Below are 26,993 nucleotides of genomic sequence, written 5' to 3' on the forward strand. Positions count from 1 at the left end.
GGGGAACCCTGCGACTTTCTTTTCTTCTGCCCTTACTGCTGCAGCAGAAGCTCTTCCTCACAGAGAACCAGCCAAAAGCAGGCGGGGTTTTCCCTCTCGCAGGCCCAAACCTTAGGAGACAAAAACCCTGTTTTCCTTTTAAGCATAGGAGCAACCTGAGTAAATTCTGAGCCGTTCTGTATAAAACAGACCCAAGCAGAAAAGGTCAGCAGGCACCGCTGGCTCTGCTGATACACCAGAAACTTCTTTTCCCACTTTCTTTTCTGTTACTATTTTGTGTAGCAGATGCTTCTCAAACTCCACGTCTACAGCAGGGTGGCAGAGAAGCAGTAAATGTCTGAATGGACACTGAATACCGAACAGCCGAGGCCCCTGGGGTGGATGCTCCAGCACAGCTCAGCGTTCTCAGCTACCTGAAATCCCCCAGGGCCCAGCTCCAGCCGGCTCTCTTACTTGCCCCCAAATTCCCCAGGGACTCTGCTCTGGCCCAGCACTGCAGTCTTGATTGCCCTGAAATCCCCCAGGGCTGCAGCTCTAAAACTACCACTGCTTTCTCTCATAGGCATGGGGGGATTTTTTATTTTGATTTTTTTTTTCATATGTAAGAGCTGTTGGTACCTCCTTGCATGAATCAGGGCTCTGGAGATGTGGCGTGCGCCTGTCAAGGGACCGAGAGTTGGTGAGAAGGTTCAGCCTCTGCAGATGGTGGTCCAAGCCATGCTTTTTCTTATTTCTTGCTCCTGCTTCCTTTTTCTTTTCCTTCTTTGCCCATTCAGTAGACGCCCTGAGCTACATAGCCACAACCAGCATAAAAAAAAAAAAAAAGTTTAAAACTTGTAGGAGGCAATGGTGTCATCAAGCACTTTGAGATGCAAAGAAGCAGGACCACCAACACAAGACAAAGCAGGAATCAGCCCAGAGGAGGCCTGGGTCTGCGAGGGGTTTGTGCTGAATCATACAGAGCTCCAGGTAAATGCTGGAGGCTAGGAGGGCCCAGAGGATAACTTGTGCTGGCACGCAGGAGGAGGCTGGCGGTCCGGCTAAAAGGGGTACGTGTGTGCTCAGGAAAATAGTGCATAGCTTCAAAAGGAAAGTAAGGGGGGGATGCCAAAAACATCTGTCATTTTTACATTTTCTTTTTTTTTAAAGAAAATAATCATTTCCACATGGTGACTTCATTTCCAAATTGACTGTATGGCTCCTAAGGGCACGAAGACAGAGCAGAACCCTGAAAATGAAAGGAGGGAGGCGTGGGAGGGGAAGCGGGGGCTGGCAGAGGAGCATGCCAGGGGGCTGAGCAGCAAAACCACAAGGCAGGGGACACCCTGGGAGCGAAGCCCGGCAGTGCCGGGGCAGTGGGGTCGGTGAGGGCTGGTGCTCCCCTCTGCTGCCACCCTGCTGGTGGGTGGCCTTGGCCTTCCCCCCACCCCAAGCGGTGGCAGGGGCCATGGCCACCGTGGTGTCTCATGCCTGAGAGCAGCTGCAGGGTTTGCTCGGTGGCCGTGCTGCAGCTGCTCTGTGTCTGGAGGGGGATCTCAGGGCTGTGCTGACAGAGCAAGCCTTCCGCCTTCCTCCCCCTCTTCCCTTCTCAGGCCGGGCCTGTCGCGGCGGTGGTGACGCAAAGAGGACGTACTGCGCCGCCACCGCCGCCATCCTGGAGGCCTCAGCAGGGTAGCCTTGGGAGAGGCGCTGGTGGCAGGACCTCGCCAGGGCCCGGTGTCCTTGGCTCGGTGCGGTGTCCTGCTGGATGGTTGGGCGAGGGGGTGTGAGGAGCCGGCACCCTGCCTTCGGCATCCTGGCCGTGTAAGTTGTGAGGGGCTGCAACGGCGCTGTGCAGCGGGAAGCAGCCTCCTCTCCCCCCCGGCCAGGCAAATCACATGCTTAACCTCAAAGCAGTTTTTTAGTAACTTAATTTCTTCGCTGCGCCTCTGGTTTTCTTTCTGCATTTTTCCTGGGTCATGTGACGAAGGGAGACTTACAGGCTCCTTAGCGCGTATCAAGGCACGGAAGCAAAAAGCAGCAGATCCTGAAGTGCTTTGGCTGATGGGGGGAAGTGTTGCTTAAAATACCCGCTGGAGTACCTGGTTTTGGTTGTAAGAGCACGCGTTTCTGTAGCCAGCCTCTGGAGATGGGCCAGCTGTTGGTCAGAGCCCCTCTCTGCCACTTTTACCAGGCTCTGCCTTACGCTGCTTAAGAGTGAATGGACTGGCACTGAGTGTGTAAAAGCGGGCTTCACTCTCAAGTTATCCTCGTGGTATGAAAGTCACTGGGAGCTTGATCCAATCTCCTTACTCCCGTGGGCTATGTCTGGTGAAAATGTGGGTTGCCTTTACTTCCCTACACATTTCTGCAGTACTGCCGTTGCATTTTGGTCTCTGAACACACAGCACTGTCCTGGCTGGCTGCTGCCCTGACAGGATGTGCCCTGCTCTCCCTGCCTCAGGGCTGGGCTGCCCGGGTGATGCAGCACACCTACTACCTACCGAAGGGCCAGGGGGATGCGTGTGCTTTGAAGGAACATACTCTCTGAGGGAGATGCAGGTGCTAGGTCACATATCAAGGCTACTGGAGGTTAGCAGTAAAGGCTTGTACTAAACTGAGAAAGATTTTCTTTACTATCCTCCTCTTTTTTTTTTTTTCCTTTTCTTCATAGTACTTTCTGCATTGAAGCAATCCTGGGGCAAAAATTGTGTCCTAAGGAGATGGAAAACTACGTGGCATCTATGGTGCTGAGTGCACTTGGAGATACGCTGGGCTATTACAATGGGAAATGGGAGTTCCTGCAGCACGGCCCCACAATCCACAAGGAGCTGGCGGAGATGGGGGGACTCAGCAACGTCAGCATCAAAGGCTGGAAAGTCAGCGATGACACGGTGATGCACCTGGCCACAGCCGAAGCGCTGGTAGCTGCTGGGAAAAATCCACGTTTAGAGCATCTCTATTCCCTGATTGCAAAGAACTACAAGGAGTGCATGAATGACATGAAAGGCAGAGCTCCAGGTAACCTCTCCGTTATGTTGCCTTGGCAGAGCTGTCCTCTGCCCCTCTCTCCTTGTGGCTACTGACTCTCGCTTTCATGCAGCTTGGAGCCAAGGCTGGCCCTGCTTCTGCCCAGCTTCTCACCTTAAGGCTCTGCTTTCGGCTGTTTATAGCATTAATTATATTTCATGTAAAGCCAAAAGTTTTCTACACTTAGTACCTGTTTCCAGATGAATTGAAGAGAATAGAAAAAGGCAGGCTGAAGTGTTTGGGCCGTCTCAGAACTAGATGAGAAAAAATACTGTTTTGCCCACATTTATAAGACATTCTTACAGGTGTGTTTGAGGCCTGGCCTTGAACTCAGGGGAGGAATGCTGGGTTTTGCACTGGGGAAGTGCCTTTTCCTACACTCTTGGAGGAAAAATACAAATTCAGCCATGTATAATGTGCATCTTGAAATGCTGTGTTAAGATAACACCTCTAAACAGAGCATTAATAGAGAACTTCCTTTGACAAATGCAATAAATTACACATAAAAATATTTAAAGGCAGGGAAATCCCTGCTTGGAGTAATTAAGTTCATTAAACCCAAATTCTACCTTTGGCTAGCTCTGAGTGGCTACTTTCTGCAACTGGACAGTCAGGCCACAATTAAGATCTCTGAACCTTGTAGGTCCAGCCTCTCTCTTTTTTCAGCATGACCACAATGCTGCCAAGTTTGGGGCACAAGCTGCAGGGACTGGCAGTGCATGGCAGCGTTTGGGAAGGATACATTCACAGGCTGCGATATCCAAGCTGCATGCAATGTATTCCTGCAGATCCTGGTTCACCCAGGCCTGCTTACCCAGCACTTCCCTGAGGCCCCCATCTCTCTCTCTGCAGATGGCCCAGCCTCCTGTGGATGCTTGAAATAAACTTAAATAGGAGCTTCAGAGGCTGGGCCTCTAATTTGGCTAGTGCAGGCAGGATAAGTGTCTAGGAAACACTCAAATGCTGCAATGCTATGCAAAGTTTAAAAAATGAAAAAAGTTTGGCTGGACTCATGCCTATCTGGATTGGCCAAAATATATCACGAATGTTCTGGCTTGACATTAAAAGACGTTTTCCTGGGAAAGACCAAATCCTGCATTGTTCTCTTAGGGTCACTAAACATAGTGTGACAGAGGTGTGCAATTAAAAGGTAAAATAGGTAAGAAACTTGAGCAGGAATTCTGTGTACCTTTCCACAGCCACTGCTTACCCTCATGTCAAGGGCTGAAATATCAACATTCAGTAAGACAGATAATTTCAGTTGTCAGAGTAGATTAATTAATAAAATATTTAAGAAGAGGTAATGATGCTTGCTAGGATAGCAGCAGCCAGCAGGTTAAAATTTTGACAGAATTATTGCTGTTTTGGCAAAGGAGCAACTTATAGGTCCCCTAGCTGATGGGGTCTGCCAAGGTGGACCAACCACAGCTGTCAGTGAGACAGCACCTGGAAGCTATTTTTGTCTCTGCTATCTAAGCTTGGTGACTACAATCTGAGACGAAAAGGAGAAGAGCCTAAAATTGGAATGTTAGTAATTAATAGCTAAGTATAATAGCACACCTGCTGCAGTCCATATGTGAGTAACTGGGCTGCAGCATGCTCACAAGCAGTTCCCATTTGGAAGTAAGGGATCTCAAAGTAAATTTGCTATGGTGACTAATTGGAGTGACAAGGAAAGGTCAGGTTATCTGGCTGAACAAAGAGATGCAAATTCTTCAGTGAGCACTGGTTCCACAAATGCTTGCCTCATAAAATTCTGTGATGGAGGGAAAGTAGTGTGGAAAAAATGGAAGTCTTCTGAAAATGCTCTTGCAACAGCATTCAGGAGTTCTCCTGCTGCAACCACAGGAAATGAGTTGAACAGGTCTTAGCCTCTGAGAGCTTAAATTTGACACTTAGCTGTCTAATGTTCACTGCCTTACTACTAAAGGGAACACCTAATCCATATCCTTAGAAGCTGTCTGCATTCCAGGGTCTCCAGGTTGTATTTGTAAATAGTAATGATAGAAGTTGCGTGTCAGTAACTTCTTAAGGCAGTTCAGAGTAAATAGATGATAACTGAAAACATAACCTGAGATGATGCTCTTCTGAACAGATTAAATACTCACTGGGGAATTGCAGCCTTTAAGGCTGAGAATGGAAAGTTGCTGCTGCAACTTTCACCCAATAGAGAGGAGATTCCCCTAGAATAGTGGGGGAAAGTCACATTGTTCACCCACACAAGGAAAGCCAGACCTGAAAACCAAAACCCACAGTAACAAAGGGATTCCCACACCTTTATTAGTCACCAGAAGGCCACAGTAGGGTCCCTCAAATAAGCAGCCCCAAGAGAGAAGGGCAGTATATCTCACTGTCTTAATTCAATGGCAAGTTAATCCCTACCTCTATTATTGCTCTTTGTGATGTGCCACAGGCCCAAATTTATTATTCGTTGCAGATAGCGAATCCAATGAATTAAGTGACACAAGAATGGCCATATTTCTTTTCTGTGATGTTACACTTGCCTGCAAAGCTCTCCAGGAAACCTTCTGCTTCAAAGCTGTTGCCTGTTGCTCTGTTCCTTTTGGTCTAAGTCCTCTACCTATGGAATTATTTGTGAATATGCGATTGTTTGAACTCACCTTTATTATGCGCACTGACAGACCCTAACTAGCTGTTACTGTGCTGTTACTGTTACCAGCACGTCTGTACTCATGAAAAGTCAAAATAAATGGCATAGAAGCCTATTCCAGAAATAGCATCCAGTTGTACATGAAACTTTTCCAGATTGGCTTTTTTCACAGTGCTTTTTGCTTGCATTTCTTTTTTCCTTAAAACAGTATTACATTTAGTTTAGTTTGCATGGAGTTCCTGACCAGGATTTGGTAAGTGTCCAAGACGGAATTTCTGGATTCAGAAACTCCCACAGGATTTTTTTTTGCTGTTTTTTTTTTTTTTTAGTCCAGTTTAAAAAAAGGCCTAACAGCATGTTTTCAACTTAGTCTTCCTTAATCAGATTTTGAATGTTTTAATATTTTAATTGTTTAAAAGCATGAGGATCATACTTGTAATACATCACTTCATAAATCACCAGAGTCCTACCTGTTGTATACTGGTATGATTTACAATTTTTTTTCATTTGCATGTTGTGAGTAGTAATCTCCTAAAGTAATATGTACAGGCTTAAAGCTGCAATCAAGTGTCTGCTTGCTATTGCAAAATAATGAGTCTTTCTTTACAGTTTAAGCCTTGTCATCTTCCTCATTTTTCTTTGATAATAGTTAACGAACAATCCCGCTGCTTATCAAGCACTGAGTTGCCTGGTCCCAACTTGTCAAAACACGTCCTGACGAAATGCCCTTCTTGCAGTTCCAAGAAGATTACAGAGTTTATTTTCCATTTGTTGTGCATATTTTGATTTTGAGCTATCCTAGTCCTTTTGCTCTTTCCCTTTCCCCTTGTCTTTCTGCCAGAAAGTCTGTCTTAGCAAGGACATACAAATACAATAATTGGCTCAGCTTTTTAAAAACTTGGTTTTGTTTGATGGGATCTTTTTAGGTCCTACATAGGTCATAAGCGCAATGCTTAGTATATTTAGATTTGTAAACTGCTTCAATTTTGTGTTAATCATAACAAAGTTAGAAATTATACTGATAGCACTCTTAATGATTTTGATACATAGCAGCCAGCACTGAATTAATAAACTACACAGAAAGCATATTTAGAGGCTTGAGTGCATGCCCACTTTGAGACACCACAGAAATAACCTGCTTGGCAGTTCTGTTAGAGGTTGGTGATGATCAGTGCTGGCGGAGCACGGTGCCACCCCTATCAAACACTGTGCCTGCTGCTGCTTCCAGCGGAGAGACACGGCCCTGCAGTTCTCACTCTAAATCACCTGGAGGAAGGATGTGTAAAGAACATCTGGACTGATCCAGGGGCTGTGTGGGACAGCAAAACCAGAAAGCCTCATCTACCAGTGTGATGCCAGCATCTTAGCAGAGGCCAGCACGCAGGCACACCAGGCAGGGCTGAGGCTGGTGAGACGGCAGCTCTGCTTTGTGCCAGGGTCACGCTGTGGGGAATTCATGAGAATGAAAGTAGCCTGCCAGTGTGGGCTGCAGTGGTCGGCAACCCTTCTTTTTCCTGTGGGGAAGCCTTGCATATGCTGTTCCCATTCTCAAAATTTATTTCCGATGACAGGCTGGCTGCCCAAATAGTGTGAGAGCAACAGGACAGAGCTGCTTTTTCAGTTTGAGACACAGTGAGCTGGTCCACCAGAGCACAGAGGGCTGTACCCTGTGCTGATTTAATATGCATATAATGTACCAACACTGTCAGAAGAGAAGGATGCTAAAGAAGCGTAGACCAGAACTGTAAAAGGATCCATGTGACATTATTACTGACAGCAGCCAACCAGTGCTAGGACTGCTAGCATGTGGCCAGGAGCCAATCTTAAAACCGTGCTTGGGTTTGGAGGTATTTTGGTTACAAGGGTGCTGTAAATGTCATGTGCTGGTAAAATAGACTGACGTACACCATATCCTACTGCCAAGCAAGGCAGAAGAGAATCAACGATAATGTAATACTTGAAACCTATTTCCTCTTCCTTGCACACAAGCATTCAGGCTTAGCACTTAAAAATTTTTCTTGGTCTTTGCCAGGGAAGGTTGCCGGGCTCTGAAATTTGGATGTATTTGTGCAAGTGACTTTAACCTATGAAAGGGCTGCACTAACATGAGTATTATCAAATCAGCAGCACTGGAAGAAGCAGAGTCACTTTGAAAAATAAATAGCAGAACTAGGAGAGGGATGGAGGTGGGCAGTGAGGAGTTAATGTGTGGCTTCCCACCTGAAGAGGGAAAAAGTTGGATTGGGGTGTCCACTTAGAGCAGAAGACTGAAGAGGAGAGCCGAAGTGTATACAGACTTGAATAGCGTGGTGAATGGATAGTTATTATTTCTTGCAATTAAAAAAACAGAGGGGAATTTAAGGAAATTGTCAAATGGCAGTTTAAAATAAAAGGAAACACTTTGCATAACAAAATCGTGGCTCAGATTACCATAGGATGTTAGAGGAGGCTGAAATCATGCGTGGATTCAAGATAACGAGGGCAGCTCAGGGTAGCTAGGTCCACTGGGTGTTACTGAACGTTACCCTTTGGACCCAACTTGAGACTCAGGACAACTCCTCTGTCTGCTGAAAGCCATGTGGGTGTTCTCGGGAAAACACTGTAGTTGCCACATTTTTTGTAGTCTTTCCATAGATAACCTGCTAGTGGCTATGTTTGGAGAGCAGCTAGTGGGCTGGGCAAACCTTTCAATTGAGATAATACAGTTATTCTTCAGCTTATTTAGGAGAAATACAGCAAAGCTACTCATGCAAAACCCTGTTGCAGTGAGGAAAGTACAGCGTTCCTTACTTTCTGACAAACTTAAACTGCAGCAAGGGAGATCTGGGTTTATTGCAGGGAATATTTCCTAGCATTGAGGCAGAGAAGTTTAAATGTCTGCCAGGAAAACAGCAGAGGTACTTAGTCTTGCTTTGGGTCTGGATCAACGTGATCTGCTGGCCCTCCAAATCTCCCTTCTATTTATGGACATCTAGATATCTAGATAAAGTTGTGCATAATATACCTTGTTTAGATAGTATAAATGTTTTATAGATGCTATTAAGCAAGCAACATGAAATGTAAATAGTGACAATATAAATTGCATAAATAAAAAATCAGCAGTGGAGTGTTTTTTACCCCCCCTGGGCTTTATAATTATTTTCACAAACTGGAATTATCTGGTCTGCTTGGGAATATGCAGGGTGCAGTGCCAATTTAAGGCAAGAGCCATACCTGAGCAGACAACTTCTGTATTTATAGGGAAGCCTGAATCGCTTCCACAGGGCAATGCCCTCCTACCCTGCCTGTCTTCCCTCGGTTCCCATGCTACAGGACGCTATCTCCGCGTGACGCTTAGTTCTTCCTCCCTGCCCAGGTGCCATGTGTCAGAAAAATGCTCTGAAGCTGGAACCGGGGAAGCCGGACGGCTGGAGGATCCCCTTCAGCCCCAAAGGCGGAGGCTGCGGGGCTGCCATGCGCTCCATGTGCATCGGCCTGCGCTTCCGCCGCACCGACGAGCTGGACACCCTGGTGCAAGTCAGCATCGAGAGCGGCCGGATGACCCACCACCATCCCACCGGCTACCTGGGGTCCCTGGCCTCGGCCCTCTTCACAGCTTTCGCGGTGAACGGCGTGCCCCCCCCGGCCTGGGGGAAGGGGCTGCTGGAGGTGCTGCCGCGTGCCAAGGCCTACGTGCGGGACACCGGCTTCTTCGTGGAGGAGAACATGGGGCAATGGTGAGCCGCACTGCTGGTGCCAGGCTTTGTTAAAATTAAAATAAACCTCACGTACGGGAGGGTGAGCGCTGTTTATACCTAAGCTTGAGTAATCACATTATGGTTAACTCCGAGAGCAGCTCATGTCTGCCACGGGATCCAGTCGGTTCAGAAAGTTTCTGATGTCCCCCAGGAGAAAAATACACCTAACATCACAAAAAATTGGCAGGTTGTTTTAGTGCCATGTAGCTTTGACATTTTTTGGATCCAATATGAGGCAGCTAGACTTGTCATCTCAACCATGACCTGATGAAAGATGGGAACCAGAGCTGGGGAAGAGCACCAGGTCTAGGGCTGAGCTCAGTCTGAAAGTCGTAACCAAATCTGGATGTGTATTCAGCGTGGCTCTGTGCACAGACACGGGTAGAGGTACGCTGAGTTTGTGAGGATGACTCAGTTCTCGGTCTGAGCCTTCGAATCCTTTGCAGCGCAACAGCGGCAGGTGGTGGGCTGCCTTCTCCCATGTGGCTGGAGGAAGGGGAAATCTAACTCACTGAAACATGTCCTTGTGCCTCTTACTGTAAATCCTGTCCCTTGTTTGACAAACGGGGGACGCCTACCATTTTGCTGAGCTGCTGCTCCGAGCTCTCGGCGGCGCATTTTCTGGTAGCTGGGTGTATGCTCCTGCAGGACTTCTCTCACACCCCCTCTGTCCCGTGCCCTGTTCTGCAGGTATTACTTTGAAGAGCAATGGAAAAAATACCTGGCGGAGAGAGGCATCTTGGACGGGGTCTCGCTGCCCACCTTCCCCTCCAAGTACAGCGTGGAAGAGAGAGACTCCTTCTACACCTCCCTCAGCTACGACGGCTGGGGGGGCAGCAGCGGGCATGACGCCCCCATGATCGCCTACGACGCGCTGCTGGGCGCGGGGGACTCCTGGACAGAGCTGGCTCACCGGGCCTTCTTCCACGCGGGAGACAGCGACTCCACTGCCGCCATTGCGGCCTGCTGGTGGGGGGCCATGCACGGCTTTCGGGGGGTCGCTGCCTCCCTTTATGCCCCCCTGGAGTACAGGGAACGCCTGGAGAAGGTGGGCAAGGACTTGTACCGCCTCACCTAGGTGGGGGTGGCAGGACCCACCCCCCCCGGGAAGCATGCTTACGCCACCTGCTGCCTTTTACTTAACGTACTTGAATGTAAACCTGTGGGAGGCTCGTGTTTTCTGCTTGCATGTGCTGGTGTGGCAGGGAGGCCACAGTGGGGTTTGGGAGCATTGGGGGAGGGAGCATCTGTAGCATTAAAAGCTCTCCTTTGCACAGTGATTAGAACATATACAGCCTGAGACAACTACTTCATTGTGGCCTACAGCTTCCTCACGAGGGGGAGTGGAGGGGCAGGCGCCGATCTATTCTCCTTAGTCACCAGCAATAGGACCCGAGGGAATGGAGTCAAGCTGCGACAAGGGAGGTTAAGGCTGGCTATCAGGTAGAAGTTCTTCACTGAGAGGATGGTCATGCGCTGGAACAGGCTCCCCAGGGATGTAGTCACTGCATCAAGCCTGTTGGAGTTTAAGCAGCGTTTGGACTGTGCTCTTAGTCATATGGTCTGAATTTTTGGGTAGACCTGTGAGGAGTTGAACTCAATGATCCTTGAGGGTCCCTTCCAACTCGGGATATTTTATGATTCTATGAATATTGGAAAAAAAATAATAAAAAAAACCCTACTGGCTTCTGCATTGCAAATGCATTTTGCACAATTTCACACTGATTTTGCTATACGTGTAAGAATATATCACGATTCCCTATTTCAGTTAACTGGGGAGTTCAACCCTACAGACAAAACCCTTGTGGAAGGTAAAGGTGGGTAAAGAGAGAATTAAGATGTTGCATTTTACATCAGCTTAAGTAGATTCTGTAGTGAACTACAGTCTTCTGCTTCCATCAAGGATATTAATATTTGCTTACTATTTACCATGGATTATTCCATTAAAAAATGCTTCTTCAAATCCAGACTACTTCACTGCAAAGCGCTTACTATTTTAAGAGCAATTTCAAAACCAGTGTTCAGAAAATAGCCCTGGCATGTCTCTGTTAAATACTATATGCTACTATGGGATGAATGAAGGGATGGGAAGAGACAGTATGTCTGAAGAGCCAGAGGGTGCAAGGTGGCTGCAAGCTCCAGCGTACTTGAGTGGAGATGTACTGCTGGGGAGGGAGGAGAGCTGGTGCATCAGGAAGCATGGGTGGAAGGACAGGCTGCCTAAAAGGGGGAGCTGGCTTGGGAGTTCAGCACACCTTTACGTAGGGATTGTGCATAAAGGTACAACAAAAGCCCAAATCAGACAAAAACCAGCAGCAGTATGAATCACAATTTCAACACAGTTTACTACAGCTCTCAGGTGTGTTGTATAAAACATGTTTTAGTGCAACATAGTACAAAGTTTTTTTTTGTTTTGTTTTTTTACAAAATCCCAAACAATTTTCCACATCATGCATGGATAGGCTATCTCTCTTTCATCTCAGGTTCAGTACAGAAAGTTACAGCAGAGAGAGTGGTTTGAAAAGCTTCATGTCGAAACTCATTACAGGAAGAGTCTGCCTTATAAAAACAAAGAGAACTTTGAGACTGGGCAACAGACTGCCAGAACAACGGAGAAATGTCAGTGGCAAGGTACATTCCGGGACCATCACAGGAGCCGCTTCCTGGGAAAGCCTGGGCTTGGTGCAAGAACTGCCGGCTGGGCAGGGACCAGTTTGGGCCAGGGGGAGGCGGCTGTGGGAAAGCCCTCCACAAGAGCCCTGGTCCGGGGCAGCGTTGCTGGGGCAGGCATGGTTCAGATGCAGCACATGCTCTCCAAGGAAGAACAGTTCCTGCTGACTTTCTCTTTTTCCTTTAAACCGAAAAGAATTGCAGTTCCTGCCCTGAAGCAGTATGTACAAGAGATACTACATTTATGAAACAGTACCCACTGGCTGCAGCTGCTGTTGTTCATGTCTTGGTTCTTCAGTTCCATTCACTTTTCATCCCACTCCTCTCTTTGCAGACTCCTTATCCAGAAAGGGAAGACAAGTGTGTGGGTGTGTGAGATACATATATATATAGGAGTGTGATATTATGCGTATGCTGGGGCCAGTAAGCAATTACGTCTCAAGGAGGGAGACTTTGCAGAGGGATGAGTGCAATTTGGGCTTCTCAGCAGAAGAAATGAGTGACATTCTGGTGGAGGAGTAGAGGTGGCAGCGGACTCTCCTGCCACTGGAGTGGGACCATCTGCATCCACGCAGGTTAGATGCAAGCTCCTCTTCTAGCCAGGAGAGAGGATGTGCCATGCAGATCTCCCACCTGAGGCTTCACCACCTCTGAAACGTCAAGGCATCAGGGTTTAACCTTCTAGTGCTAGAGAGCATCTGCTGAGGTCCCCTTCTCTTCACAAAGAGGGGTCCAACCCTCCCAAAGGGGTCGGCAGCTGTAGGTATGGCACCTCTCTTACGTGAGGCGGGGGGGTGTCTTGCGGCTGCACCCGTCCGCCCCCGTTGGCTTCAGCCATGCTGCAAAAAACAAATGGCCAGATTTGCCAGGAAGACATCAAGGAAGACAACAAAAGGCCGTTTTTGGCAAACATTTTCTTCCGCCAGACAAAATGCTTAGCGTGTATTGGGGAGGAGGCGGTTTCCTCCACAGGACACAGCAGGGGTACTTGGCAGTACGGGGTACTCGAGCGTAGGTGCCCCACATGGAGAGAGCCCTGGTTTGCTTCGTGAGAGCCATATCTTTCACAGAAAGAACAGCATTTCCTGTCACGGCAGTTGCGTACAACAAGAGCAGGTGACTTTGCCAGGAGAGAGGGCTTATGGTGAAATGGTTTCTCCTCCTAAAGCCCCAGAGATGGAAAACGGCACACGCACACACATGTATGGGAAGATTTCTCTCAACCCAAAGAGATGTGGAAGCCCCCAGGGTGCAGGTGCGATGCAGGCTCCTTGCCCTGTCCAAGCTCGTGCTGGGAAGCAGCGTGAGTTGCTGGGAACCCTGGTGACACGAGGTGGTTAAGGGCATGTCCCTGCTGCATGGCGTGGCTGTGACTGGGCTCCTCGGCTGAACCATCCAGGGACCGTGAATCCAACCCACGGAGCTTTCTCTTTCCCCCTTTCTAGAGTCATTACTTTGGTCAAGTTGAAGCCTTCAGAGACTGGATCCAGCCACCCGTCCCCAGGCAAGTGGGGCACGGAGAGGAGCTGCCTCATCGGTGGCAGCATCTCTCTGGCATGCTGGACCGCATGAGGACCTTCTTTGATTAAAACAAAGTCAGGGCTTTCAGGTACCTTCCTTCTGTTCCCCCACTCAGTTCCTGGAGACGAGCTAAATTGCTTTTGTCCTGATTGCAAGCGCGTTGAACATTCAGTTTCTCCAAGACTGGGGAACGCTCCCAAAAGGTGAATTGCCTCCTCCTGCGAGAACAGTAAGACAGAGGCAAGAAGATCCTGAGGCTACAGCCAGTTTTTGAGATGGACCTCCCAATACCCCACCTAAACCCTCAGAGGTGGTCCTAGCTTTGCCTGCTTTGGAAGAGGGAGCAGCTAGCTCAGTGCACCTTGGGAAAAGACCTTCTTCACCATGGCACAGAATCTCAGGAGGAAAAAAAAAGTCTGTTTTGGTACACGTACACATTTACCTCCAGAGATCGTCCCAGGACCACAAGCCCCCTGGGAACTCCTCGCTGTATGGAGAGAGGGGGAAGCCTACAGTTCTTTGGGAGACGAAAAAGAAACGACAACGAAAAAGTAACGGCCCAAAGGACAACAACGGATGGGATCAAAATTAATGAGAGGAATATCCGCTATGTACAGCAAATGCACAGGCTCGGTGCTGTCTTGGTGGCTGGATGCATTCCCACAGGTGCTGGAAGAAACCTCGGACCTTCCTGTCCCCACCGGCTGGGCGCTCTGCAGAGCTCAGCCGCCGCGTTGGAGCACAGACACTGAAACAAATGAAACAAGAACAACGAAAACCACTCTGTTCCTTAGGGTTCCTGGTGTGTCTCTGCTTCTTTCTCTCTGCGCGTCCTCCTGGGCTCCTCTCTGCCTCTTTAGTCTATGGTTCCCGGGTGGATGCTGAGGACTGGTGGCTCTAGGCAAGTGGGCGAGTAGTTGAGGTGCGGCTCTTTGATCCACAGCAAGGGGACCCCGTTCTTGCCCTCCGAGTTCTTGCTGGAGTTTCGGCTCTTGAACCGCACCAGGAGGATGGTGATGATCAAGATGCCGAAGATGGGGAAGGGGTAGAAGAACACGAAGTAGAAGAGGGCGTCATTGGAGCAGATGACAGACTGCAGGGTGGAGCCTGGAAAGAGACACGGGACAGTCACGTTTTACAGTTTCTACACAACACATAGCTTACAGCCTTCTTCAGAAACATAAAAAACAGATGCTCATCAATCTGTATCAGCACAGGAGGCAGGGCTCTGAGAAAAACCACCGATACTGGAAAACAGAGCAGCAGAAAAAAGCTATTACAGGGCATGATTCGGCTTTATCTCCCTCTAAGAGTTTCATGAGTGCTAGAGATCTTCCTCCCTGGTGCAGATTTTCTGATATCTTATAAAGCAGGGAGCCTTATCGCAAAGTGTTGTTTCCCTCAGTGGTGGTACAGAGGCAGCATCTTAACACGTCTCCCTTAATGGACCACAAAACTCTCATGACCTCAGCTATCTCTGAGGCCTCTAAACCACCTGATGTCTTTGAGAGTTACGGGGAGGAGACCCTAGTGTCACAGCACTGGGCTCACACATGACCTCACGACACTGGGCTTGGTCTGCAGCTGACGCACATCAGCAGGAAGGCTCACAGCCGAGTGACTGTATGGTGAGCATGGGGACAACCCAGCCCGCAGAGCTGGGCTATGAGCCTGGAGCTCGACTGGAACAGCACTGGTACCACAGATAAGCCCCGTTGCAGACCAGATCCAGGCTCCAAGTCCCCAGCTGCAGAGGGAAAGGGCAGGAGGCCGGTCATGCCCACACAAACCAAGACGCACGGGATGCTTGAGGTCCTCAGCTCTTCTCACCTGCATCCTGCACGTGAACGGCCACCATGCCCGACTCCTCCTCCGCCAGCCGGTACCACACGCCGTTGGGGTCCGCCAGCCACTCCTCCACGCGGCACGAGTAGTTGCCGCTGTCGGCACCGCCAGCCTGCAGCACCGTCAGGCGGAAGAGCACCGCCGACAGCCGCTGGAAGCGCAGGCGGCCCTCCCAGCGACCCGTCTCGGGGCTGAAGACGGCGTCGGGGCCCACGCTCAGCACCGCTTCCCTCTCCTCTTCCTCTTCTTCCTCCGCGCGGCCACCCGCCTCTTTGGCCCGCAGGTTGTACCACGTCACCGCGAAGTGGGACTCCGGGCTGGAGCGGGACAGGATGCTGCAGTCCAGCGGGAAGGACTCCTTCTCCTGCACCGTGAGGTTGGCAGTGGCCGTGTCCACCTGCAAGGTGGGGTCTGGGATAACAAAATGGGAGCGGTGAGTGCAGATCAGACTGCCATCAAGGCTGCTACACTGGGTGTGATCCAGGTGAAACGTGAAGGCTTGACGTGGCCTGCCAAGCCCCACAGGTACCTGCGTGGGGCTTGGCAGGCTGTGTACCTGTGTACCTTGGCTTTCTAACCTGCCTGAGAGCGCTCAAAGGACTTGAAAATCAGTGATGCCTGAGGCACAGGAGGACAGAATTTTTTCCAGCAATTTGGGAAGTTAATTAGGTAACAGACTCCTCCACAGAGATGACCGCAGCACAGAAACAGCAAGGACGCTTCCCAAAGTCTCTCTCTCTTTTCTTCTCTATTACTTGCTGCAAGGCTACAGAGATGTTTTTAGCTAACTGATATACAGTGGCCAGAACCTCAGATGAGTTGATTAAAGGCTGACTTCAAGAGCAATTAACATTTGATTTAGTCATCCTGCCAGGGAACACATACTCTGGGGATCACAATCAGCCCAGATCTAAGCTTTCATTTAAAGATTAAAAAGCCCTTCCTAATGCAGGAGTTCAGCATGAAGGGCAAGCCAGCAGCTTGAAGAGAGGGGCCCTTTCTCCTCCAGCAGCAGCAGAGGGCAAGCCCTGCCCCTTGCAGATACTGGGGGTCCCTGCAGGAGAGGGCACAGGGTGCTGCTGTCCCCCAGACCTCACCGCGGGCTGCAGGTCCCTTCCCCAGATAGGAGGCGGCTGGGTTTCACATTACAGCACCTGTCCTACAATTCTTAAATGGTCCCCTGTGGAAAACCTTCATTAAGGCCAGAGCTGTTAGGGCTGGAGGCAACACGAGTGTTTTCAGTTCTCATCTTCCCCACAGGGATTCCTACAGGAATGAGGTAAGCCCTGAGATTTTGGGGACTTCTGGGGTAAAAAGGAGGAAGGGAAGGAAATGGCTTGTCAAAATAAACACAGAGCCTCCCCCACCTCAGCAGGTTAAACAGAAAGAGAACTAAAGTCTGAAGATACTGAGGTGTTTTTTTTTCTTTGCTCATGATTACGGTACTGGAAGATGAGTATGGAGATCCTCACTAATGAGACATGAGTCACAAGCTGTACTATTTTTAAATTCAGTCATTTTGTTAGGTAATGCCTGTCATGAAAGAAAACCAAACACCAACAAAGCACTTGTAATGAAAAAATAAATAAGTATATTGAATTATTGCACTCCCAACTCCCCCTCTTCTTCCCATTCCCCATCCTTCCACAATTCGAATGGAGCCTAGAGGATTTCCCCTCACGTTCAGTCCCCTGTCCTTCAGGGCTGGCAATTTCCATCCTGAATGAGGAGTTGCACGTAGAGCTGTGCAGACACACAGGGTGCAGGGACTGCCTGGGGGCTTTGGGGGACCTCTGCTGAAGCCATCTCAGCCAGAGAAGCTTCCTGAGCAAGGGCCTCATGGACAAGAGCTGGGCTGTCCCCTGAGACAGCTCCTGCTTTTTGCAGCACAAATCTTTCTCTGCAAGTAATTACCAATAAAAACTACCCAGAATCTTATAATTTTGCCAGCTCCATCGCAGAGTTACGAGGCTGACACCTTGCTGAAATGGGCAGGCATAAAGCACCAAAAAGTACTTGCAGAGTGTGTGTTTTTTTTGAAAGCTGGAAGGTATCCAGCAACTGAAGACCATAACTTTTGTTTGACCTACAGCCTTCCTTTAAGACAGGCATTTAATCTGAAGTCACTTGGCTCAAAAACTAAAGAATCCATATTTCCCAAGGTAAATTGTCCTTGCAGATTGTCATCTATTGGTAAAACTCACCGAACTGGAGTTTCCTCCCCGCTTTGAACTTCTTCAGAATTTTTCACCACCCTAGATCTTGGAAAGAGCGAGAAGCATCCCGATCCCCATCTCCCTGTGTCTGGGCATAGCCAAAACAGTGCTGTTACACAGTGGGAGCCACCTGAACCGCTATCATGGGGAATAAGGTAGCCAGAAGGCATGGGAGGCCCCTAAGTATCCCCTTGTCCATACAGAGGCAGGCTTTTTCTAGCCTGGCTCTTTTGGCTGGCTCTCTCTGGCTGGCTTTTTCTAGCCAGCTCCTGCCCCATGGAGAAGCCCCAGCCCTGGTCCTAATCCACAGATGAAGCCTTGGAGCTGGCGTGCCCCACATCTTCTTCTTTACCTGTGGAGCAGGGAGCAGCATCGTGTAAAACTGCCTGGATACCAGTGGGGGGTCTCAACCCCTCTCTGCTGCCCTCTTCCCACGCAAAGACCCTGCCTGGAAAGCAGAGAGAGCTTCCGCCATCTCATTCTCAATCCAAATGTGAATAAAATCTGAAGCCTGCTCCACTGAATCTGCCAAAACTGCTGTAAAAAAATAAATTTGCAAATGCAGTGGTGACGAAATCCCAAGCCTGTCTAGCTGTGCTTACAGAGCTTGCTGCATGCTCCTTCCAGAAAAGCAAGGGGCCAATGAAGACACCCATGAAGACCCTCAGCATGGCCCGTAGAGCAATAGCCATGCCCTCTGCCTAGACCCTCCGTCGCTGACAGACGGACGGTGACCCAGGAGGGCAGAGAGCTGCTCCAGGACGGTAGCACGAGGTCCTCCTCACCTGGCTGCTTCACGGTGAGGGTGGTGAGCCCGGAGAGGTCCTCTGCCCGCTTGTACCAGCGGTCGCTGGGGTCGAGGAGCCACTCCTCCACGCGGCAGTCGTATACCCCGCTGTCCCGCACGGTGGCGTTCTGGATGGAGAGCAGGTAGAGGCCCAGGGACGGGCTCTCCATGTGGATGCGGCCCCGCAGGTCCCCCAGCGCCGCCGGGTCCCCGTAGCGCAGCGTGCTTTGCCGGCTCAGCCGCGCCACGGCCTCCTTCTCCGGGTGTCCTGGCCGCCAGACGTACCACTCCACCGAGAGCTGCGACGAGGGGCTGGTCCGGCTGCTCACCTGGCACTCCAGGGTCACCCACTGGTTCTCCAGCACCGTGATGTTCCTGTGGGTCTGGTTCACCTGCAGGCGGTTATCTGCGGGGGAAGGCCGGGAGAAATGCAGGGTGACTGAGGGATGCCAGGGGCCGTGTCCCCCCACGTGCACCTCCCTCGTAGATACTGTCCTGGGGTGTGATGAAAGAAAAGAGGAAGGGGGGGAAGGAAAAAAAAGCAAGGAAAAGAAAACGGGACTGGTGGGCCCGTTGAGGGCCTTCTGAAAATCTCAGGCTAGCAACCAATAAGGTTGCATTTGGCACGGAAAACTGGGAACCCCATGTTTCTTCATAGGACCCGGGGGATCCTAAGTGCACAAACATCTCGTGAAGGGAGGTCACATGTGAAGCTTTTCTCATTCTCCCCTTGGGGCAGAGCATGAGCCTGGTCACACCCCAGCCAGTAAGCTCTCCTGCAGTGGGAAAAGGGGAAAAAAAACAAGGCAGAGAAGGGACAGCTGGTTATAGGGAACCACTACTGCAAAACGAGAAGTGGCACAAGGGCAAAGTCACACACGGTGTTTTGCTGCATTGGGAATGTCCCTGGTTTTTGCTCAATAATTTCATTGATACTCTGGGGGTGATTGCAATCAGCGCTTTTAAGCGAAATGACGTGTGGTACACTCCTAATTCCTTCACAACCTCTTTCAAGGGGCACAGCGTGGACTTCCCTGGTACGGCCACACGAGTAAGCGACAGGCACCGTACTTCCCGGTGAGAGGTGGGCGATGCAAAGGAGGGGGCAAATTGCAGCTCCCCCCTCCCTGACTGCCCTACAGCCATCTCAGGGATCTGCGGACAGAAACAAGCAGCTGGGACTGGCCATGAGCAATACGCTCTGGCCTGCTGCACTCCCCGCACAACCAGGTGAATTTATTCTCCAGAATTAGGCACCTGGAGCAAGCAGGGGCTTACTTGTGAAGTACTGATGTTCTGCATCAGCAGCATGCATGGGCTGCGGGCTGCTCTCAGGGACGGTCCTTGCCTCTCTGCCTCTTTGCATGGAATGAGGGCTGTGCCCCCAGCTTCTGGTGGCCACCTTCAGCTTCCCCAGCAGCCCATCTTTACCAGAGTTGTCCTCTGCCACGGAAACCACCACCAGAGCAGATTTCTCCTTTCCTGGCAGCCAGCTCCCCACCTCATTAAACTGATTACTCACATCTCATGTGCACAGTGCAAAGGGAAAAGAGGCAAGGCTCCCCACGCCTGCCAGGATACAGATGCAGAGTAAAATTAAGCCACGTGCAAAACATAAAAATGCTTTCCCAGGCAGGCATACACCAGTTCTCCCTCATTAGGTTGCTGGTTGACACACTTTCTAGGTGATGCTCTTGAGGATAAAGAAACCTGGCTCATTACAGCGGCCCTCCAGATAGAGGGGCACAGGCAGGGACCCTAAGATGGACACCAACCCAGCGTAGGTGTAGGAGGGTCACACTGAAGGAGGGGAAACGTCCCCCTGTGCAGGGATGTGCAGGCATGAGGATGCAAGGAGGGGGCGACAAGGCTGTAGTGGAAAGAAGAGTGGAGGATCCCTGCCGCCCCAGCAAAGCTCAGCAGGAGACGTGCACAAGAGCCAGCGCCAAAAGGCCCCAGAGGACCCCACCAGCGCGGCGTGCGCTACCTGGCTGCTTGACGGTGACCTCGGTCCGCCCCGACACCTCCTCTGCCAGCTTGTACCAGGCGTGGTTGGGGCTGAGCAGCCACTCCTCCACGTGGCAGTAGTAGCTGCCGCTGTCGCGGACCTCAGCCCGCTGGACCGTCAGGCTGAAGAGCCCTCCCGACGCCGAGCGCTCGAACTGCAGCCGGCCCCGCAGCCCCTCCTCCTCCGCGTAGGTGCCGTACTCGAAGGCCGAGCTGTGGGTGGTCTTCAGGATGAGCTTGCCGTCCGCGTCGGAGGGCTTGTGGACGTACCACAGCACGGCGAAGTGCGAGTCGGGGCTGGTCTGGGATTTCACAGAGCAGTTGAGCGGGATGGGGCGGTTCTCCACCAGGGTGATGCTCCGCTTCGACTTGCTCACCTGCAGCTTGGTCACTGCCAGGGAGGAACGGAGGAAGGTGAGAAGAGGTGGATCACGGCCATGGAGAAGAAACTCACCTGTTTGGGGGAGGACCAGAGAGCTCTCCCCCAGCTGCACACGTGGCTGCTCCTGCCTGGGTCCCACTTACAACAAACCTTCAGGACAAAAGCATTTAGATGTTCTCCTACCAAACCTGCTCTCCTTTTTCATTTCCCCTCTACTCCTGAATTTTCCCACCAGGTCCCTCAGTGAGGCACCTTCTTTTCCATAGTCTCTCCTTTAAAAGCCTCCCTTTCTTAATTCACTGTGGTCTAGAACACCAAACCTAGCGTGAAGGCTACACCCAAACTCAGTTTCCCTCTCTCTTCAGCTGCAATCGTCCTTTAGACACGAGTGCTTTTTTCCATAGTGAAATCATACAGCTTGCAGCGTATTCCAGTGGGTTTTCGACTAGTTCCACAGAAAACCGTTTCCAGACAGAGTGGAATTAAATGAGACCCTACTGCTGTCACACCCCGGTGTGACACGCAACACACAGACATGCCAATAGTTAGGGGAGCAGTCCAGGGCACGACTGGAAAAGAAGAATCCCCCTGGAGAGGACCAGCAGGGAACAAGCTCCGCTCCAGCAGCCAGGAGCTCTGGCTCTAGGGCCACCAAGGACGGCATTACCTGGGAGAGGCCACAGCCATGCCACCGCTCTCGGCTTCCCAAGCGTGACTGCAGCTCCCGCATGGGCAGCTGAGCGGTCACGCAGTGTTGAGGATGACATTAGCTCTTGTTCCTGCGGGGAGAGGCAGACACTGGCCCCCAATTTCTCCCTCCCTGCAGGAGCAGGAGGTAGAGCCTTCCCCTGCATGTCTTCAGGCTGTGCCTGATGCGGCGAGCCCTGACCCACGGCACTGACACTTGCAGAGGAGGATGTGAAGCGCCCTCGTGTGACACTTGCACTGGAGGGAAGCCTGGCAGCTAAAGACCAGAAGAGAGGAGCTGCATCTGGCCAGAAACACTTTCCCTTTGAGCAGCCCTGCCACCACCTTCACCACTCCTACAGAGACCAGCAGCTCCTCCTGAACGTGAGGCTGTGGGAAGTGCAGATCTAGAAGGGATGAGCCGGAGGTGTGAGCGTGAAGGATGCTACATTACCCAGGACACCTGAGCACAGGCAGGAAAGCGGGCTTCCCTGAATGGGGGCAATGCATGTGGGGGACCTGCACGCTGCTCCAACCCCTTCCTGCTGCACCCTGTGGCACCAACACTCAGGCACGGCTTATAAAGAGCGTCCTGACAACACTTTGTGATGGTCTTCAACAGCCGAGAGGCAGAAGGTGTGTGCCGGTGCTGCTCTAGCCCCTCCTGTCCCGACCTCTCCAAGCTCCCCTGGTGCCTCACACAACTGCTTCCCCCTGAAAGGGAGCTGCCGGGCGAAGGTCTTCTGTGTACAATTTGCAAATCTCTTAAGGAAACCTACCGAGCACCCTGGGCACCAGAGGCACGGCAGAAGCGCGGTGCTACAGGCGTGAAAGACTGAAACCTGCCAGGGGAGCCGTGCAGATCCGCACCCTGGAAACCCAGCCCACGCATCCTCTGCTCGCGAGGAAGCGGCGCTGCCTCCTCTCTCCACCACGGCGAGGGCTCCTCGCTTTGTGTCGCGCCTCACTTCCAGTGTCCCTTGGGCGCCAGGGTCTCGGATGCCTGCCGGCACAAGCGATGCGTGAGGGAGCTAATGGGTACACGCAAACGACATCAAATGGAAGGGAGAAACTCCCCCGACGGTGACACTTTCTGCTCCAGCACAGCATCTGAGATAGGCATCCCGGTAATGCATTAGAAGTTCCCCTGGAGCCCACGTTGCCCGTGACTTTAATCAGTATGCTAATAAAGCCTGGATGGCTGCGTTACGGGTATGGCACGCAGACAGCGGAGGGAGGGAAAGAGGGAAACAGTCCCTTGCTCTTCCTCTCTGGGGGACTTCAACTTAATGGGGAGATTTAGCATCATGCTGTCATATGTCTGCTGCACCCCTGCCCCCCAGGCACACTCCATCCCTTTTGTTTCACCCCAGGACAGCAGCCTCAGCTTCTGCACGCACGCTCATCCCACCTCCTTGGCTCGCTGTCGGCTGAGAAAGGTTATTTCAAGCATTAATCAATCTTCTGAGTCCCCGAGAGATGAGCCAATAAAGGGGAAGGTGATTCTCAGCAGTTCCCTTTCTCCCCCCAGCCCCCTTTCCAAACAGTTTATTTTTAATTGGCACTGGATTATTTTCTGCAACCGTTCCTAAGGAAACCTCTGTTACTATAGCAACTGTGTATGTTAAGTCAGTAGCCCTATATCTATTAAAATGCAGCATATACACACGCTGCGTGCGGCGGGGTCGCTCCACATCCACGCGCGCGCGCTGTCGGGGCGTGCACGGACGGGAGCTGCTGGGACCGCGCTCTTCCCACCTCGCAGCACCACCAGCAGAGGGAAAGGAGGATTTTTTTACGTGGGGATGAGTGTGATGGGGAAGAATTCTTCCCAACTCTGTCAACAGTGAGATCCTAAATTCCACGCTCGCACCCCAGCCCCCAAAGTCTTCCTGCAGGCAGCGTTTGGGAATTTGTGGTACCACAACGTCCCCGCACGCCCGGAGTCCCCCAAACCCCCACGAGATGATTGCTTCTGCAGCTGCTCCCGTCGGGACGGCAGGCCCTGCAGGGGACTACAGGTCTTCCCTTTGCCAGACTGCACGCGCTTGCACAGATTCGTAACACCGCGTGGAGCTTTGCCTAGATTAGAGTTATCAGTTGTGTATAACGACACCCCTGCCAACGTGCCTCTCATCTAACGTGACTCATTTGCCTAATTGAGACATTCCACGGGAGATGCAAGTGCAGGTTTTGTACCCTCCCAGCATCAGACAGGACATCCCCAGCCTTTTCCTATCTGCGAACACCAAAAGCTTTCCCGCCCAGGTGCCACCACATCCTACACAGCGAACGTGCACCTCCCAGTGCCAGCCTGCCTCTTCCTCGTTCCCTTCCGCAGATCCCCGAGGAACAACTCACTGCTTTCACAGACCACAGGCTGCAAACCGCTGGCTCAGAACCGCCATGGCACGCGGGTTGCCTTGGAGCAGCCGCTCCGTTGGGCTGCAGGTTGGCGTGCTCGCTAATGCAGTTAGGATGCAGGAAGCTCCACGGGGCTGCTGACACTTCTGCTATCCCACGGGAGCGGAGGAGGTGGGACCACCAGCCACCATTCACAGGTATGCAACTGATCCAAAAGGCTCAATTGGCACTCAGGAATGGAGATTTAAAAGAAAAAAAATAATTCTGAAGTTAGTGGACCAGGGCTACAGTACAATACAACACCGCAAAGTCCAGCTCTTTCTTTCATCCCAATGGTTAAGACCTCTCCAAGGTAAAGCGTGTCCCACCACACTCCGTGTGACTTGCCAGGTCATGTTTAAAGACGCCTGCATGACAGGGAAATTACTGCAGTTGCTGGTGCATGAGTGGGACTGCAAGAAGACTGACATCCCAGGCACCCAGCCAGCCAAAACTTGCCCTCCTGACACAGGGAAACTCCCTTTCCTGGCTCGGGGACGTGTCTGGGCCTCCACACGTGGAGCTGATGCAGCCTGCCCCGCGGCTGTGGTGCGCCAGGGCAGGGCTGCTCCAGCGCTGCCGAGCAGCAGAGGCGGTGGGTGCAGCCACAGGAGCAGGCAGGGTTACACGGCGTCTTCTGCTGCGCTGGCAGGAGGCTGATGTTCTCTCTTAACAGCTTCCCAAACATCTGCTTGGGGAGGAAAACAGGTGCATGTGTCGAGGTGAAGTTACCGTGCCTATCGTCTGCAAGCCATAATCCTTTGCCACGATGTCTCCCGGCTCCCCGGAGGGTGCCAGTAAAGAGGATATCATACCGTGACGTGCTGTAATTGGCCCTACATATGCTGTTAAGGCTCTCAATTTACACTGGCAACAGGTCACAGTTACAACCCTCGTATTTTTCTTAAACCAGCCCCATCTCCTTGCCCAGCCATATGACCTGGCTGAAGAGCGGGCGCGTGTTGAGTTCTGCAACAGGGCTGGCACCCTGCCGGCAGCACCGGGACTGAAGACATCAGCTCTCTGATGGCACGGAGACATAAACGCTCTCCTACACCAGTGCAAGCATCCCACTGTGTCTGCTGGAGGAGCAACGGGAGGCTAAACGGGCGATGCCTCATGCTGGAGCCGGGCCAGGACGCAGGGACATTACTTCCCTGCTTGCGTGGAGAGGCTGGCGAAGGTGCGAGGTGTCCACAGCACGTCTGTACGCTCACCAGACATCTCACTTCATGCAGCATCCTCCAGCATCACAGTCTCCCCTGCATTAACTCCCAGGCTGAGAAACACGTCCCTGTTAATTTGCAGGGACAGACATCGCCTCGGGATACCTGGTCCTGAAAGCTCACACCTGTGGGCTGGGGGGCCGGATCTGGCCCACCTGAGAACCACAGCAGGCCACGACATGGCCAGGTACTCCGCAGGCCGGTATGTATGGAAGGGGATTTCTACACACCACGAAGCAGGCAGGCAGTCTCCTCAAGCCAGGTATTTGATAAGCACGGTTACACAAATATTAGGGGGGAAGGGACACGAGTCAGCAGCGAAGGAGGGCAGAAGCAGCGGCACGATTCGCAGCTCTTCTGCTGACTCCCTGCAGCGGTAAAGCCGCTTGGCTCCCTCGTCTCTGTTCCCTAATCATCAGGCTGGGGTTACAACACTCACCTTTATTAAAGCACTTCGCAATCTATGGCTTAAGATGCTCTGATAAAAAGGTGCTCTCAGACTTTTTACATCATCTTTCCTTGTAGGTGTCAAGAAAATGTAAGAGCAGCTCTTCGATAAGGGTTCACTTCCCACATGGGAAGCACAATTACCAAGTTATGGGAACGGCTCTACTCAGTTGTAGCTGAAGATAGCTTCATCAGTAAAAAACCCATACGAAATCCAATGTGCCCCTCTGCTGCGTAGGAGGAGGGGGCTGCCAGCTAGGGGATGACCGAGCTCTGTACGCCCCTGGGAAGCTGCCATGGGGCAGAAGGGGTGGGCACAAAGACAGCCAGAAGCAGACCACAGAGCCCCCAGGGAGCCCCATCACGAGTACAGGGAGGCGGCGAGGGCTGCTGCCGTGTCCTACTTTGGAGACCGACACCCCCTGGGGAGCACTCCTCCAGAAGATGTGCTCTCCTGGAGAGACCTGGTGAAGTATTACACAGCTTTCCCAGGGACTGCCCTACTTGTAAAAACCTCCGCTGGGATCTCGCTGTCTTGAGGTGAGGGAGGTGGGGACAGGAGAAACGGGGACACCGCAGCGCGAGCCCACGCACGGTTTGACACCAGGGATGGTGCCTACCAGGTCCATCAGGAGAGACCCATTTCCACGACCCGAGACGATGCTTATGCACAGGACCTGCATCTCTGCCCGGCGCCCTCGGCTTCAGACACCCCTCACCTCTGAGGGCACCGGCCAGGCTTTTGGCACAGCCTCAGCTGATGCCCCAACCCTGCAGTCACAACGGCCGCGCACCCTCAGGTGCCTCGTCATTTCCCCGAAAGCACCCAGTGACCTAATTCCTGTTTGCCTCGGCTTCAAGAGACCTGTATGCAGGTCACTGCTCTGCCGCAGGCTGAGACATGTGTGAACGCTCGGCACCTCTGCTACCTCCTCCATAAAACACGGATCAAGAGCCTCCTCCGCCTCTGCAAGTGTTGCAAGGACACGCGCGCTGATGATGGTCGGGAACTGCGGCGATGGGAGCGGAGCAAGCACAAGCCGGCCTCCTGACTCAGCGCGATGAGGGACGGGTGCCTTGAGTTTCCTTGGAAAAGGAGCAAACAAAAGGGAGAGACGTGGGAACCGGAAGGGGTGGCCCTCTCCTCTGGTCCCTCTCTGCTCCGCAAGGCGTTCACAGGAGGGAGGAAGATGAGAGGCTCCGAGGAGGAGCTTGCTCAACGGGCTTAAGCGTTGCACAGAAATCACCGCAAAGCAAAGACAAAAGACTTGGAGCGCCAGCACGGCCTCCCCAGGGAGGCCAGGAACATGGCAACACAGCTCCCGACTCCTGTTATTCTCTTTTAATAGAACACAATCCCTACTGAAACTGGATTAGCGAGGTTGCAAATTGCATTAGCCAACATGGGCCGCTGCTGGTGCAACAGGAGCAGGAGAATGGGAAAT

The 26,993-nt window shown here is 51.7% G+C and overlaps 2 protein-coding genes across 3 annotated transcripts in view; one reads left to right on the forward strand and one right to left on the reverse strand.

Moving 5' to 3' along the window:
- The first annotated feature begins 1,334 nt into the window (after nucleotides 1-1,334).
- ADPRH (ADP-ribosylarginine hydrolase) lies at nucleotides 1,335-11,326 on the forward strand. The gene is made up of 4 exons (XM_035540351.2): nucleotides 1,335-1,803; nucleotides 2,654-3,000; nucleotides 8,976-9,336; nucleotides 10,048-11,326. The coding sequence occupies exons 1-4, from the start codon at nucleotides 1,748-1,750 to the stop codon at nucleotides 10,433-10,435; spliced, it is 1,152 nt and encodes a 383-aa protein (XP_035396244.1). The 5' UTR covers nucleotides 1,335-1,747; the 3' UTR covers nucleotides 10,436-11,326.
- A 353-nt stretch (nucleotides 11,327-11,679) lies between these two features.
- The window catches only part of IGSF3 (immunoglobulin superfamily member 3), an 86,410-nt gene continuing 71,096 nt past the window's right edge, over nucleotides 11,680-26,993 (reverse strand). For both annotated transcript variants that reach the window (XM_035540626.2, XM_035540627.2), the window contains 4 exons: nucleotides 20,384-20,794; nucleotides 18,395-18,802; nucleotides 15,379-15,804; nucleotides 11,680-14,655 (listed from right to left, as the gene is read on the reverse strand). In XM_035540626.2, coding sequence (XP_035396519.1) covers nucleotides 14,405-14,655; nucleotides 15,379-15,804; nucleotides 18,395-18,802; nucleotides 20,384-20,794 — 1,496 coding nt within the window. In that variant the 3' untranslated portion in view covers nucleotides 11,680-14,404. The remainder of the gene's footprint in view (nucleotides 14,656-15,378; nucleotides 15,805-18,394; nucleotides 18,803-20,383; nucleotides 20,795-26,993) is intronic.

This window comes from Cygnus atratus, chromosome 1 (genome assembly GCF_013377495.2).
Source record: "Cygnus atratus isolate AKBS03 ecotype Queensland, Australia chromosome 1, CAtr_DNAZoo_HiC_assembly, whole genome shotgun sequence".
Lineage (NCBI taxonomy): Eukaryota > Metazoa > Chordata > Aves > Anseriformes > Anatidae > Cygnus > Cygnus atratus.

What these genes read in the sequence shown, in the direction of transcription:
- ADPRH (XM_035540351.2), top strand. Translation starts at nt 1,748, where the DNA reads ATGGTTGGGCGAGGGGGTGTGAGGAGCCGGCACCCTGCCTTCGGCATC. An exon ending in CATGAAAGGCAGAGCTCCAG is followed by an intron (nt 3,001 to 8,975) that starts GTAACCTCTCCG and finishes CTCCCTGCCCAG; the next exon opens with GTGCCATGTGTCAGAAAAAT. An exon ending in GAGGAGAACATGGGGCAATG is followed by an intron (nt 9,337 to 10,047) that starts GTGAGCCGCACT and finishes CCTGTTCTGCAG; the next exon opens with GTATTACTTTGAAGAGCAAT.